The following is a 16322-nucleotide window of genomic DNA, read 5'->3' on the forward strand; positions in this document are numbered from 1 at the left end:
GTTCCTGCAAGATTGAAAGGGAGACTGGAATTGTTTGGTAATCCTATAAGAAATACAAACATTTTAAAGTCTACAAAGACAAAGGATCCTTATTATTATATATTCCTTATTTTATGATCCTCTTTTCCTCCAGTGGCTTTTTGCTGGTTACATCTTCTTTCCCCTGTGAAGATTCTCCCTTAATTCATTACCAAAATATACTTCTGAAGGTTTCCCTCCAACCATTTAGTTCTCACCTTTAAATAACTGATGAGTAAATGGACCACATCAACTTCAGTTAAAAACACCTCCCTCCAGGGACTTCCCTGGTGGCACAGTGGTTGAGAATCCACCTGCCAATGCAGGGGACACGGGTTCGAGCCCTGATGCGGGAAGATCCCACATGCCGTGGAACAACTAAGCCCGTGCACCACAACTACCGAGCCTGTGCTCTAGAGCCCGCGAGCCACAACTACTGAGCCCAAGTGCCACAACTACTGAAGCCCACGCGCCTAGAGCCCGTGTTGCGCAACAAGAGAAGCCACCGCAATGAGAAGCCCACACGCCGCAACGAAGAGTAGCCCCCACTCGCCACAACTAGAGAAAGCCCGCATGCAGCAACGAAGACCCAATGCAGCCAAAAATAAATAAATAAAACAAATTTTTTTAAAAAAACAAACCTTCCTCCAATTTGTCTTCCCATCTACTGACCAAACTCATCCTTCCTCTGGTCCAGCAGAACCAAGAGCATGTATTAAAAAACCAGCCCATCCATCTCCTAATTTACAAAACACGACATTTCGCAAACTGTTTACTTAGGTCCATGCCAACAATATTACTCAAATGTAGTGGAGTGAAAAAACCACAGGGAATAGTGTAGTTGGCCAAGAGAAGTATTCGGGGATCTAAAATTACAGGGAAAATCATACAACATTCATTTTACTTAGTCCCAAATCTCTATCAGATGATGTTTAGCTGAAAGATTCTAAAATTGGCAGTGAGAAAGGAAAAGCTGTCTTAAAGTTTGGGCCATGCCAGGGTAGCCTTCAGAGAAGTAGGAGGAAATGGAATAAGGTGGTGTGTCCTTGAAAAGCTGTCATAATAAGCAGTGTCTGTCAGGCAAGGGATAAGCACACAGAAAAAAATAGTAGAAAGAGAACCAAAGGAGAATTATTGCCCAAAGGTGAGAGGAAACAAAAAAGGAAGTAGAATTCTTTAGGTAGAATTTAGAGGATAGTATTTACAACACAGCAAAATCAGAGATGCTGGTTGAATTCAATTCTACTCGATTCAGTTAGCATTTGTACTATGGCAAGGAACAGAGCCTGGGTACTTAAAATGACACAAAGAAAATCCTGCAGGACTTCGCTGGTGGCACAGTGGTTAAGAATCCGCCTGCCGATGAATGGACCAACACAGGTTGGATCCCTGGTCTGGGAAGATCCCACATCCCGTGGACAAATAAGCCCATGTAGCACAACTACTGAAGCCTGCGCACCCTAGAGCCCGAGCTCCGCCAGGAAGAGTAGCCTCCGCTCTCCGCAACTAGAGAAAGCCTGTGTGCAGCAATGAAGACCCAACACAGCCAAAAATAAATAAATTTATTTTTAAAAAGTGTTTTTTAAAAAAAAGAAAGAAAATGCTGCTCTCCAGGAGCTCCACATTGATGGGGAGGCAGATGCTCCTCTCCCCTGGTCCAGCCATACCCGGAGCAAAGTAAGAGTGAAAACAGAGTGCTCCCAGAGAGGGGAAGAGAGAGCCATGATTTTCACCAGGAGAAACACCAAGAGGGGTGTGTAAAAAGCTGAGGCGCCCAGGAGGGAGAGGGTCTAAGCAAGCAAACAGGAACCCCTGAGAGCTCACATCTGTCAAATACTGTTGTGCGGGGGGCAGGGGGACAGCTGCTCTCCAAGAACTCTTTGTATATTACTTCATGCGGTCCCCCAACAAGCCTCTGAATGATGGCACAAACCATCATCACACCTGTCCTGTGAATGGGGTAACTTAGCCTTGCCCCAGCTCTCACAGTCCAAGGTCACATAGTGAGGATGTGTTGACAAAGTGTTAACATCAAGTTAGGTGCCTTGTATTCTAACTCCAAAGACTGAACTTCTAACCATGGACCTGTACTGCCTCTAGTTCACGGCAAGCAAAACTGAGGCCTAGTAAGGACAGAGAGAAAGAGAAGGAAAGCAAGAAAGGCGGGTCAGGTGGGACAGTAACAGGTAGCATTTCCTTCTTGTAACCACATTGTCTTGGGTCTAAATGACACCGTGCACACAGATTCTTGGTGCCCAATGGACTGTGCTTACATGAAATGTTCAATCCTTAATAATAAGCTAGGCAAATTAATAGGTGCACGTGAGCTTATACAAATACAGCTCTGATGTATTTTTCCATAGGTACCAAAACAACCACTTTGTGTCACACCAACAAATTATGTACTATTTTCTCTCCCCTAGGAAGATAGGAAACTTCATTAGTAAAACATGCAGTTAGAGCAAGATAACCCTGGTGGCACAGTGGTTAAGAATCCACCTGCCAGTGCAAGGGACACGGGTTCGATCCCTTGTCCCAGAAGATCCCACATGTCACGGAGCAACTAAGCCTGTGTGCCACAACTACTGAGCCTATGCTCTAGAGTACGCGCACTGCAACTACTGAGCCCGCATGCCACAACTACTGAAGCCTGCGCACCCAGAGCCCGTACTCCACCAACAGAAGCCACCACAATGAGAAGCCTGTGCACCGCCATGAAGAGTAGCCCCCGCTCGCCACAACTAGAGAAAGCCCGTGTGCAGCAATGAAGACCCAACACAGCCAAAAAAAAAAAAAAAAAGAGCAAGGTAAGACCATAGTTTCTCCCTTATCTGTAAATTATTGTGCTTAATATCACATCAGGGTGGTTTTAAAAACACGAGCAGCTGGATGTATTATTTCCTGCATTTTTGTGTATTTAAAATATTTTATAACTAAAAATAAAATATTTAGTGGAAAAAGCGCCCAATGTGTTCCAAAGTGTTTCAACCTTTTTTAAAACCACTTTATTTAACCACCTATGTATCATTAACAATTTTGCAAGTGTCCAACTCTTGTAAAAATATATGTATTTATCATTCAACTAACAAAAGAAAAACTGGGTGTAATAACCCTGTATGCAGCCATCTTCGTACATACTATTTAAAACTGACCTAAAGCAATGTTTAGAGGGCTCCCGCCTTGACAAGTTTCTAAACTGCTAAGTGTTAGGCTTGGCCTTCAGATTCCCACACAAAGTGTCATAAATATTGCCCAGGACAGGGTTCCTTCCGGATCACTGTTTCTCAAAAGGTGGGCCACCTCCATCAGCATCACCTGATGTGCTCATTAAATAAAAATCCCAGAGACTCTGATTCAAGAAAGCAGTTTAACAAACTCCTCCAGCGACCAGCTGCACATTCATGTTTAAGAGGCACCACAGAATTTCTTTAAAGCAGAACAAGTGGAAATGCCCAGAGGTATAACCAAAATCACCAGTGGCCAGTTCCTCACATTTTCTGCTCCCTGAAGCAGCCAGAGCTCCTGAATTAGGGAAGAAGCCGCATCAGATCCACAGTCACAGACTATGTGGGAGGAGCGCAACTGAGCCTCTGCCCACCCATCCTGGGGTCATTGCTAGGGAATCCCTGACTGCCTCAGGGGTGGCCCAGCTCTGAGCAGCCCACTTCTCAAGCCCACGTGCAGAGCATCTATGGCCTTCTATCATGAGTTGAATGGTCCCCCCCTCCCACAAAGAAAGCTGTGTTGGATTCCTGATCCCTGGTACCTTAGTTTGTGACCTTATTTGGAGACAGGGTCTTTACAGAGGTAACCAAGTTAAAAATGAGGTCATTATGGTGAGCTCTAATCTGATATGACGGGTGTCCTTATAAAAAGGGGAAATTTGGACACAAAGATAGACATGCCTAGAGGGGAAATGAGGTGAAGAAACACAAGGAGAAGACAGCCTTCTGCTAGCCAGGGAGAGAGGCCTGGAACAGATCTTCCCTCACAAGGAACCAACCCTCACGACACCCTGATTTTGGACTTCTAGCCTCCAGAACTCTGAGACAATACATTTCTGTTGTTCTAAGCCACCCAGTTTGCGGTACTTTGTTACAGGCTTGGGAGATCACACAGCGAACAGAGGCAGTGAAAGCCAGTCCAAAGCAGGGATGTCAGGAGAGTCGAAGACCAAGACCTCAAGAGAGATGCTGCCACACCGGACGTCCAGGAAGCCTAGGGCAGTAGAAAGAACAATAAACCAAGAGCCACAGAGCTGGGGTGGCGTCTGAGCCCTGTCCCCCGTTTAAAAAGGGGCTAATAAATCATGGCTGCCTGGTCTACACTCCCAGGGTGTGAAGGTCAAGAAAATGCTCTCCAGTGCTAGCTTCTGCAGCACATATACTAATATTAGAAAGATACAGAGAAGTTTAGCATGACCCCTGCACAAGGATGACATGCAAATTCATGAAGCATTCCTTTTTTTTTTTTTTTTTTTTAAAGTAAAAGAAAGAAAGCAAACGCCCTTCACAGGCTCCAAGGCACTGCACAGATTACCCTCCCCTCATTAGCAGCTTCTCAGCCCCTGCTCTGATCCTGGTCAGTGTTACAAGAGTGGTGACACCGCCCTGGCACTCCTAGTTGCCCTGTTCATTGCTAGCAAGAACTTGGAAGCAAAATCTGCATTTTAGGAAAACTTATTTGAGCTCCCAAACATGTGTGAGTATGTTTGGAATATCCAAGACAACAAATAACAGGCTCAGAAACAGCAGACTCCTGTGGTGGCCAAAGGTCCTTTGAACAAGGCAGGCTTCCTAAGGGCCAAGGGTTCAATGGGCAAAGAAACACTTCACTAAAGCAGGCCGGGCAGGGGTGGGAGGGCGGGGTGTTCAGGTTGGCCCAGGGGCTGCAGGGTTTCACAATGAAGGTTTAAGTATGATCGCAGCCCAGGATTTATGGCTCCTAAATGTTTGTTTTAACCAGTGCTGAGAACACATATTTGACCCAGTGTGAACTTGACCTCTGGGTCCTTCTCCCTTCACCGGGCGGTCTGTGCCACACGACAAGATTTTCCAGCCGACCCTCCCACCCCTGCTCCCAGCACTGGGGCCGGGGCGGTGCTCCCAGCAGCTGCCACAATAAACCTCACTGTGGATCTATTGGCGAAGCAGCTGTCAATGGCCAGAGCGGGCAGACGAAAGCCGTGTGATCACTCCGGGCCCAACTCCCGAGCTCAGCTAGCACAACGCCAAGCCAAGAGGGACAGGAGATGGCCTGAAAGGCCTCTGTCACCTGCAACTCCAGCCACACCCCACACTCATGGACGATGCCCTCGACTGCAGCAACTCTAAGCACCAAGGGTATACGTGACTATGTCTCTTCTGTATGTAATTAAGGAAAATGTCTAGGGTTGGCTTTTGGGGTTTTTTTCCCCCAAAGCACTGTGGGCTGAATGCCAGTGGAAAAGCAATGGAATATCGATTTTCTGTTTCTTGCTAAGGAGAGAACAAGTCATTTGATGTGCTATGAGTTAAGTGAGTAAAAACAGACCCCGCACTCTCTACAGCTGGCTGTGTTTCTCCTCTATTCATAGACCCTGGCACATGGTAAAAGCTAAACAGATATCCGTTAAAGAAATGAAAGAACCATCCATGCATTTAGGGAGGGCCTGCCATGTGCCAGGCTCCCGATTTGGATTCAGATCTGCCATCTTTCCTGTTCCATCCACCTCATCCTGCCAACCCGGCCTCACCCTCATCTCCCCTTTATTCTTTTGTGTTGTCTGTTCCCAGGTCCAGTCTCCTCTTTAAAGCTGAGCCCACTGGTAATGTCTCTCTCTGGCCTGCACTTACCCTGAGAGGGGCACAAAAAGATTAGAACAACCAAGAGGGGGTGGGTTCAGTTTAGACAGAGGGAACAAAATGTAAAAATGGGGATAGGCAAAAAAAAGTTAACACCCTCCCAATAAATGTGAACCCCTTGGAAAGGGAACAGATGCAATGCCTTCTCCTTTGCCCAAAATGGACATCGCTATCAGCAGTCATTCCACATTAATAACTAAAATGCCGTATCTCGAGCTGTGATTTCAATTCCTAGAGACACACATACAGAGGGTGTCTGGAGAAGAAGCATTAACATGCAACTGGGCATCTCTATGTAGAGACTGGGTGGCTAAAGCCCTCGGGGCTGCCATTGCGGACACCCACATCCATTCTCTCTGCCCGTGTGGGTCTGCTGCCGTTTGTTTCACATCTCTCTGATTGGCAATTTCAGGTTCGCTAAATCTTCAGTCTTCAGAAGCATTTGCCTATGGCCTATTTAAATTAAGTTTCAATCAACTAAAAACAATCCAGTCTGCCTCGCAGGGGCACCCTGTTTTCCTCACAGGATTAAGCAAACTGAACAACAGAAACACATCCCAACTCTTATGCAGAAATATTTTTTGTATCAACTGGAAAACAGTCTCTACAAACTGAAATTCTTCAGCTAAACCCTTGCAATTATCCTCAAAATAGAACTGACAATTACAAGGCATCCTTGCTGTTGATTTAAATTTAATGTGCAGATTTAAATGTGCATACACATTGTATGATAACTACTGCCTTTTTTTAATTTGAAGTATACTTGTTTTACAAGGCTGTGTTAATTATGTATATGACGATTATCGTAATAAGGAAATTCATGTTGACGTGCCATTGGTTTTTGTATTTGTTAAGTGTAATAAACCATATCCAAGTGCAATTGTTCAATCTCAGCATAATAAGGAAGTGAGAGAGGAAAGAGACCACAGATCAATTTCTTTTGCAGTCTAAATTTCACTAGTATTTACCAAAGTAGTTGTAGTCACAAAAATTGGTGTCAGAATTTTTTCCATTCAATTTATGAATACCTTAGGGGAGTATTTTCCATCTAAACAGCAAGCTTTACACAAAGAGAACTAGAGACACACAAATAATCTAATATTTAGTCTCTTTCAAAGTTCTTTTAAAATAAATCATTCTGGGATACAGAACAACCCAGCCTACTTTATTTCTTTTTTCTCAGTAATCAAAGCCAGGCAGGATGGAAGTGACTGGCTTTTTCATTTATCCCTTTTTTTATTCATCTCTATTGAGGTATAATTGACAAATAAAAATTGTATATATTTAAAGTGTATAACAATGTTTTGATATACGCACACATTGTAAAATAAGCACCACAGTCAACCTAATAAACATACCCATCACCACACAGTTAACGTGTGTGTGTGTGTGTGTGTGTGTGTGTGTGTGGTGGGAACACTCTAAGATCTACCCTCTGAAGAAATTTCAAGTATATAACACAGTACTGTTAATTATAGTCACACCGCTGTATATTAGATCTCCAGAACTTATTCATCCTGAGGGACTGAAACTTAGTACCCCTTGACCAATATCTCCCTATTTCCCCCTCCCCCAGCCCTAAACTACTTTAAAGCTGTAATACAAAAAGGGATCCACATGTACATTCTTTGAAAGGAAGATGACGACAATAGCTGGAGAAACATACATAGGGAAAAACGAAAACCAAATAATAGACAAATGAGACAGGATTTACTTGGCTTGATTCAATAATAAACTCTAAGACTCCTTCTGGTTTCATCAAGGCTTTCACATCCATCATTCTATTTCACCTTGATACCTGTAACAATCCTAGAAAGTAGTCAAATTTGGGGGTTTTTTTGTTTTGTTTTTTTGGCCACACCGTCCAGCATGTGGGATCTTAGTTCCCCAACCAGAGATCAAACCCACACCCCCTGCAGTGGAAACGTGGAGTCTTATCCACTGGACCGCCAGGGAAGTCCCAGTAGTCAAGTTTTTAGCACAGTCATTTCAGGATGGGAAAATATAAGGGTCAGAGAGGTCAAATGAATTCCCCAAGGCCACACAGCTAGTGAACACTCGAGGGTTTAAACTCAGGTTTCCTGAACCCAAGGCCAGGGGTCTTTTCTGGTGTCACACTGCTTAGCCATGGACACAAGTTTTGCCGCATCAGTGGTAACCCCAGTTGTCCCATGTGAAGGTATAAGGCTCCCTCATCTCCCTGGCTCTGCACAGGTAGACAAACACAAGACCCCCCATTGAAACATATCCATCTAGCGTATATTACTTTGGATTGAGCACTGACCTAACCCAGCATCATTTTTAAAAACACAACTGTTCTTGAAAGAACTTGTGATTTAAGCTTCCACCATTTGGGCCTGAATTAATTTGTCAGATCGGGCAGCACTGGAAGGCTAATGTTACACTGATTGCTTAGGTCCCGGTGCTGTCCAAGGGCTACCTTCTAGAAGCTGGAAGGATAACTTAAACCAAAGCCGGAAGCATTTGTTATTGGTATCACGAGAGTAAGCCAACGGAGCAACTTCCTCTGGAACACCGTATACAGTAACCGTGCAACCCTAACTTTCCTGACGGGTAGCCTTTTGCAGCCTTTCTCTTTCTGGGTCACCAGAGGGCACACTTGTGCCCTTGCCTCCCTCATCTGGAGAAGCAGGAAGCCATGAGGTGATTCCTCAAGGTCGGATGTTCTCCTTCTAGAGCATCTTCTTTGGACCTGCAAATCCTCAGACAACCTAAGAGTGGGGTACTACTCTCTCTTCAGAGAGGGCACTCAACGGCATCATTTGCCAAGTAAACTTCTCTGAAAGTCTTAACACATTCTCTCTAATGGGCGTCAAGGAGCACTCACCATCACCTATAACAACCTGCTCTGTATCTTTAATCTTTACACAGCAATACCCCACTTTGCACAGCAATGCTGCTGTCCTGGGTGAGCTGTCTGCACATAACAGGCAAACAACATCATAGCAGGAGTTACCGAAGGGAGGAGAGGGTATGTAATTGGACCCAAGCAATTGTAAATTCAGGAAAATGCTGGTGCGCTATTGTCAAGTGTAATCTAAGAAGATGTGAAGAATTACGACAATCTAAAATGCCTGGGGCTTCCCCGGTGGCACAGTGGTTAAGAATCCGCCTCCGTGGTCCGGGAAGATCCCACGTGCCGCAGAGCAACTAAGCCCGTGCACCACAACTACTGAGCCTGCACTCTAGAGCCCACGAGCCACAACTACTGAGCCCGCATGCCACGACTACTGAAGCCCGCGCACCTAGAGCCTGTGCTCCGCAACAAGAGAAGCCCACGCACCGCAACGAAGAGTAGCCCCCGCTCGTCGCAACTAGAGAAAGCATTCGAGCAGCAACAAAGACCCAACACAGCCAAAAATAAATAAATAAAATAAATTTAAAATTAAAAATGAAATGCCTACAACCCTGAGTATTTCTGATCTAGCGGTTTGAGTTCAATATCAAGGAGGCTGATTAGTGAGTTCATGTCTGCCACTACTCCTTGATCACAGCCAAATCATAACCCACCTGGACACTGCTTTTTATAAAACTAAAGCCACTATGCCAAAGTCCTGTTTCTTTCAAGGATTGAAGGCATCTTCCAACAAGCAAGTTCACCAGAATGACTGTAATAGAAATGACCATAATAGAAAAAATTTTAAATTAATTCACCAGCATTTAAAAATCCAAACCGTATACAAGACAAATTGCTAAATTTTACTTATTACACTGAACACCAAAAAGCAGCTAAAATTTTGAACGATTCTAATCCACATGTTTATGGTTCAAACTCTATGCAGAGAACACATAAGAATGCTTAACTATTTCTGAATGGAAGTAAGAATTCTTTATGTCCAGGTAGCACCAGACAGAATCAACTCGTCAAGAGGACCCTCAAAGAATATTTTACCTTAATCCTTAATTTCACAATGCAGAGGGGAGTATTTTCTGATGTTCTCAAATCTATATGCATCATTAATACATGTTTCAAAACACTCCTAAGCCTGTGTATTAGCTGGAGAAGCAATGCAGGAAAACCCACTTGTCAGTTCTGAAGAACAGTAGAGTGGTTACCTCCTAGGAAACAGGCCACAAGGACGGCAGATTCTGAGTGCTGTTTTCAGAAAGCTTTAACACTACTGATGCTTTATTCCAGAGCAGAGCGTCCTACTTCCCATTCCCCTCCTACCATCAACTTAAAGAATGTTTTTCATTTGTCGATATCCATGGTTAAATTAATTGTACTGGTTCTGCCATATGGCACATCCTCCAATGGGAATTTCTTTTCCTAGCCCCTGATTCACGGTGGTAACAGAGTAATTAGTACCACGGTTGGGCGCAAGGGAATCTTGGATGCACTGCACGGTTTTGTACAATGAATCGCTGCCGGCCTTGATACCATCATTACCCTGGCCCAGCCCCTCCTGGGTGGTGATGAAGGCTTCAGATAACGGGGTAGACTGCATCACGGACATTGCATAGCCTCTTCAAGTGACCCCTGTGGGATGTCCCATGTGGACAGACCCACTTCACCTACTGTGCAGGGCTGCTGTGAACATGGAAACTTACGTTTGGTGCATCTCTGGGAGCCAGGGGCCTTACTCCAGCCATGGCAGCACTGCCCTCCACAGACATTGACCCTGAAACAAACAAAGCAAGACCCCTGAGTCCAGTAGTAGCAACACTCCCTTCCAGAGAACCCAAGCTTCCAGGGTGCTCCTGCAAGCCCAGCTTCCTGCTTCCACATTCCTCTGGCTTCGAAGCAGGGACCCAGGATGTCCAACCCAAAGCTGCCCAAGCAGAAGGGTAAGGACAGTGTATCAGGGAAGGATGGGAGAACCAAAACCTGCGTAACCTAGAACTATACAGGAGGGGAGAACAAGGTCCAGATAAACGGTTTTCTTAACTCCAAAGGTAAAGGAGAGCCAAATGTATTTTGTGTATTATCTGCACCCACGTTTTAAATTGAATCTGAGTTTCAGAGAGAGGCATCCAAACGGGAGTGAAATCACAACTCTTGGAACCACCCCTGAAGAAAACAACAACAACAAACAAGCAAAACAAGTCTTCCCCCACACTCTCAACCTGTGATTAATGAGGAGGAGGGGCAAGGAGGACGTTTATGAACGCCCAGTAACAGAAACTATCCAACCGAAACTCCTGTCAATGCTAAGACACGCCGCCCCAGGAAAACAGACCCCACAGGTGCAGGGAAGCCAAGCTCACAATTAGTAGGATGCTGAAAATTCCAGGTCACAAAACAGGAAGTGGATCTTTACAGGCAGCCCTCCTCCAAACTTTTTTTTTTTTTCCATTAGCTCGAAAAAAAAATTAAACTGAGCTGCAAAGAGAAGTTTAATTGATGCTGAGGGATTAAGCTGTAGTGACTTCATGTTTACGCCCATCTTCTAGGAGCAGTTTGGTTCGCGCACAGGAGGTTACGCCCCAGGCAGAAATGCCTTTTGTGTTTACCCGCAGCTCAGTAACAATGCGATCGGAGTTTATCCTCAGTCAGAGTTCCCCGGCTTCCCCGCACTCCGCTCTTCCCGCCGCGCTGCAAGCGAGGCAGGCAGAGGCGGGCGGGGAGGAGACAACCCACCGACGGCGCACTACGCCCACGGCCGCCGCTGGGCTCCGAGGAGCAGCGACTCCCCGGGTCCCCGCGCGGGCGGCGCGCGCGAGGAAGGAGGGAGGGTGTGGGCTTACCCCTGCAGCTGCTGCTTCTGGTGAACCTGCAGCCTCGAGCCCCCGCCGCTCTGGGTCTCCCGCGGCACTTTGGAGCGCACCGCTTGCCTGCCTTGTTTGGCGAACGGGGCGGCCGCCGGGTGACCGCCAGGCTTGGGGTGGAGCTGCCCGCCGGAGCCCCCGGGACGCGCCGGCTCCGGCGGTGGCGGTGGCGGCGGCCGGAGCCCCTGCAGGGCCGCGCCGCCGGGCGGGCTGGGGCGCCGAGTCCGCTCCGAGGGGGCCCCGGCGCCCGCCGAGCTACGGCTGTACCTGGCGTTGAGCGCGACGTTGAAGGTCCGCGGGCGCTGGGGCCCGCCCAGGGGCAAGGCGCCCGCCGCCAGGCCGGGGCCCGGGCGCACCACGTACGTGATCCTCCGCACCCGGCAGTGCACCGAGGACGCGAGCAACCCTGCCCAGAGCAGGAGCCCCCACCTGAGCCAGGCCCCCGCCATCGCGGGCCCCAGCCGGCGCCCCCGGCCCCCGCCCCCGGCCGCGCCGCTCGCCCGGTGCGGCCGCCCACGCGCACTCAGGCTCCCCCGAGAACAACCGGGAGCCCGGGAAAGGCGGGGAGGAGGAAAACTCGGTTGCAGGAGAGGAAGTTCTGCGGGCTGCTGAACGGCCCCAGACCCCAGCCGAAAGCGGCGGGGAGGAGGGGGCGGGGTGGGGGTGGGGAACGCGGGGCCCGGGAGGGGAGGGGCGAGGGGCGCGGGCCGCGCAAGGTGAGGGTCCGCTCGCCCCGCCGCCGGCGCAGGGGCTGCCGCGCCCGGGACCCGGCGAGAGTGGGCGAGGGCGGGTGTGAGCGCGCGGGACGCTCAGCCGCAGCCCGGGCTGCAAAGTCTTTAAAAAGTTTCTCTCGCCGTGGAACCGAGTGTCAGATCTGAACAGCCAATCTCCGGCAGACGTGACGTCAGGCAGTAAATCCTAATTGGGGAAAGCGTGAGATGAGCCCGAGAACACGCCGCCACCCTCCACATCCACATCGATTGTTCCTATGGGTCGGCAAGGCAGAGGTCCCCGCTCCTCGATCCCGTCTCCCGGGAAAGGACAAAGGACTCGGCAAAGTCACTGAACAGTCCTTTCCTTCTAGAAGCCCCACAGGACTCATTTGATACTGTCTGGAAGGCATTTCCAGTCATTTTCTTATCCGTGTTTGCTCGGATACTTGCTGCGGGTATTGGATTAAAATACTAGATCGGGCCCCAGAAAGGACTGCTCGGGGTGCGCGAAGTGTCCATCGAAAGTGTTTAGATGGTTCCCTTTGGGATTGTAAACTCCGCGTGACTGTTTCTGAGTGTGCAGCTTCTGGTACCCTACTCCTCTTGGCATGTACCAGGGTGGGCAGCAGGGGGCGCCCGCGTAGACTGGGAAAACCGCAACAGGAATCGACCCCGCAGGCAGCCCTGCTCCTGGTGAAAAGGCCTCTATGACAGGAATACAGGCCTCTATGACAGGACTTAGGATCCATGACAACGCCAAGCCATTATCAGTCTCTTTTTAAAGTCAGATCAGTTCCCTGGACCCCTATCCGAAAGGAAAGGATCACTCACTGGAGATGACACAAAATCACATTAAGGGAGATGCAGAATGTCCCAGGGGACAGAGTCCCTGGGGTCAGGGTGCTTTTGGGTGGAAACCATGAAATAGTAACATATTTACTTCTAGCATTTGAATTTAAAACGGTGTCTCCAGCAGCATTCACGCTTTTATTACATGAATGCAATAGAAAACCCCGCATTGGCTAGTGGACAGTTGGTAGCAGGTGACAATGGTTTAAGAAGAATTAATAGAAAATGATTTAAAGTTGAAGAAACTTAATCCCTTAATCTATTTTTTCTGTACATTGGAGAAAGACCTCCAATATTTGATTTGGCAGGAGAGGGTCTCAGTCCATCTGCCTGACCACCAGTTTCATGTGAGAACACACTCTGAGAGCCAGGCACAGAATAAACAGCATTTGACCAGAGGGAGAGACCTCAGTTCAGTCCTAACACTGCTGCTAAGTAGCTGAAAGACCACAGGCCGTTCACCTCTCCTCTCTGAACCTTGACTTCCTCCTCTATAATCCAACAGAGAAGTTGGATTAAAAATTCCTCCCAGCCCTAAGAGTCTGTGGCTCTAAGAACATCCCTGTGGACAAGATGAGTGAGGTCACTCAAGGTCAGTCTCTGAGCCAGGCCAAAAGGAACCAGCTGAGAAGACTGAGGAAGGCAGGTGGGTGAAGAAACTGCCTCCCAGCCTGGGATTCTGTAGAAAGGACAGAGCACAAGCTAATAAATATTCACCAAGTGCTACTCTGAGGCAAGCAGAGAGGCTGACCCTTTGCAGAAACAAAGTATCACAGGCACAACCTTTTTGTTCTGGAGAAACTTCCTATCTGGTTAGAGAGAAAAAATGTAAATAAACAAAAGCTTTTTAAAAAGATAAATAAAGCAACAGTTTGAGATAATAACCGAACTCTCCCAAGGCAGTATCTGATTTGTGAGAGGCCAATGTCACTGTACAACCCACAATTCTTTGTCATCTCATGGAAAATTCACAACATGTAGGGAAAACATTTCCTACCCGCAGCTCAAATCAGTGTACAGAGATTTTCTCTCTCAGGTAGGGATTATGAGCAACAGTTGAAGTGGATGGGGGCAGGGGGTGTCTACAAGCAATAACTCCATGCTGAAGAGCCTAGGCTGGAAAGAAGACGTGTCAGACAGGTGAAAGCTCAGGAAATAGTGATGGACAGCATGACAAAAGGACCAGACTGCAGTCTATGGTGGCGGGTGAGCTCTTCTTGTTAGGCACTGCAGGACTCACATGGACGGCATACATCAAAGCCTGTTTCGGTCAATGAGAGGCAGCTGCCCGCAGAGGGCAGAGCCTGGACAGGGATCCAGAGGGCTGGGCTGGAGCAGTGTGGCTGCTTCACTTCCCACGGGAACTTGAGCAAGTCATTTCACCTGAGAGCCTGTTTCCAGAGGGCCTGGAGATCAACCCAAGGTCCTCACATCTGGGGACAGCAATGAGCTCAACCACGCTCTATGACTCTGCAGAAAAAAAATGTTTAAAAAGATACAACGCAATCTTTCTTTCTCTTCACCCACAGCAAAGCAGAGGTGGGTATCTCACCCCAGTCTTCAACCTGATTACGACCTGCCTTATGACAGATTTGGATATGTTACAATCAGATAATCTCTGAAATGTAACCACAGGAAGAATCTCTAGTGTAAATGTTAATCTCATCCGTGAATGATCCATATACATTTGTATGCATGTGTGTTTATATACAACCATTAATGTGGTAATATACACATAAGCAAGCAGCCCCACTCTAGTTGAGAAACTCCAGCAAAGTCATAGCTTTTCCACATTAGTCTCTTGCTATCTACATAACTAGTAAGATAATCCTTGAAAAATGTGTTGTGCAACCTATGTACTATCATATGAGATGGTCACTCATCTAAAACACTGAACTCGCTATTAATCTGAAAATGAAAGCCCAGTTTCTGTCAGGCATGGGGACCAGCCTTTGCCAAGTTTAGACCCTGTTTAATGCCAAGACCCCTAGGTTTCAAGGTCCATTTATATTGGCAGTACACAACTTCCTGGTTCAAGACACAAGTCTTTAAAGATCTCATAAAACTTCTTGGACTTCAGATGGTTTTTACAAAACAATACTCAGATGAGCTAAGTGTAAATGAATCAGAAAAAAGGATTATATTTCCCATAAAAACTCATGGGTTTGAGGATTAGGGGAAGAAAGGAAGGCTGGCAAATGCCAAACTTTTTAAAGCACTTTGAAACCATTAGTCAAATTCTAAATGCAGCCAGTATCCCTCATCCTTACATTTTATGAGTTTTGTAATTGAAAATCTTTTCCCACATTTAAGATCAGCTACAAATCAACTTTTGTGGCTGCCTACGATCAGAATCCCTTCCACCCATCTTTTCTTCCAGCCAAGGATTTCATGAAGCCCCTCTTAGTTCTAATTTCATCAAGAAATTCTTAGAAAGAGAGGGAAGAAGAGACAGAGAGAAATAGGAATTCAGTGAGTTGTAGACAAAAGGGAGAGAAAGGAGAGTAAAAGCAAGAGAGAGAGGGAGATTGAGGAATGGAAAAGAAAGGGACGGGAAAACAGGAGAGAAAGTGTGAAGACAAAAAGAGAAGGGGATGCAGTGGAAGGAGGGACAAAAAGAGGTGGGTGGAGAGGGAAGCTAGGAAGAGGATGGATTGGAGAAGTGCAAAATGAAGGAGAAATCAATGAATGAGAAGAGGAGGAAACAGGTAGGAGGAGGGGAAAAGGAAACATAGGGAGAGAAGAATTATACCCGGCATCCACGGGCTAATCTCCTCAGGCTGCTCACCAGGATCCTGGCAGCCATTTCTGAACCTCGGTGGGTTCTCACCTGAACATTAGCTTGTCCAGGTTTGGGCTAGAATTAAACCTGTGACCTTGGAAGGTGCTAGCATGGTGTCTGGCTGGCTGCCCTACACCACATGCGAAGCGGGAGGCACAGGACGTCCCGTGTTCTCTCACACAAGCTGGTGGCCAAAGACCGCAGCTTCAGCTCGAGATGCCTGCAAGTAGGTACTACATTTACTCTTGTGGTCCTCTCCCTTGTTCTTTCGACCATTTCATCGAAAGAGCAGAGATGAAGGAGATTAGAAATGTGTGAGTTCCTCCACGTTTAACTCAGCTTCCATGAAAAATCACACGGAGCTTTACCAATGAAGAAGTAAAGCTG

General features: G+C 47.2%; 1 protein-coding gene and 1 non-coding gene across 3 annotated transcripts in view; one reads left to right on the forward strand and one right to left on the reverse strand.

The window, feature by feature from the left end:
• LTBP1 (latent transforming growth factor beta binding protein 1) overlaps positions 1–12040 on the reverse strand; it is a 428310-nt gene extending 416270 nt beyond the window's left edge. For both annotated transcript variants that reach the window (XM_065891713.1, XM_065891712.1), the window contains exons 1-2: positions 11571–12040; positions 10434–10504 (exon numbers count right to left, since the gene is read on the reverse strand). In XM_065891713.1, coding sequence (XP_065747785.1) covers positions 10434–10504; positions 11571–12040 — 541 coding nt within the window. The remainder of the gene's footprint in view (positions 1–10433; positions 10505–11570) is intronic.
• On the forward strand, positions 4381–4487 carry LOC136134275 (U6 spliceosomal RNA). Its single transcript, XR_010656556.1, has one exon. It is a non-coding gene; the product is annotated as a U6 spliceosomal RNA (small nuclear RNA).
• Positions 12041–16322: the final 4282 nt, after the last annotated feature.

The sequence above is a fragment of the Phocoena phocoena genome, chromosome 14 (genome assembly GCF_963924675.1).
Source record: "Phocoena phocoena chromosome 14, mPhoPho1.1, whole genome shotgun sequence".
NCBI classification, from domain to species: Eukaryota; Metazoa; Chordata; class Mammalia; order Artiodactyla; family Phocoenidae; genus Phocoena; species Phocoena phocoena.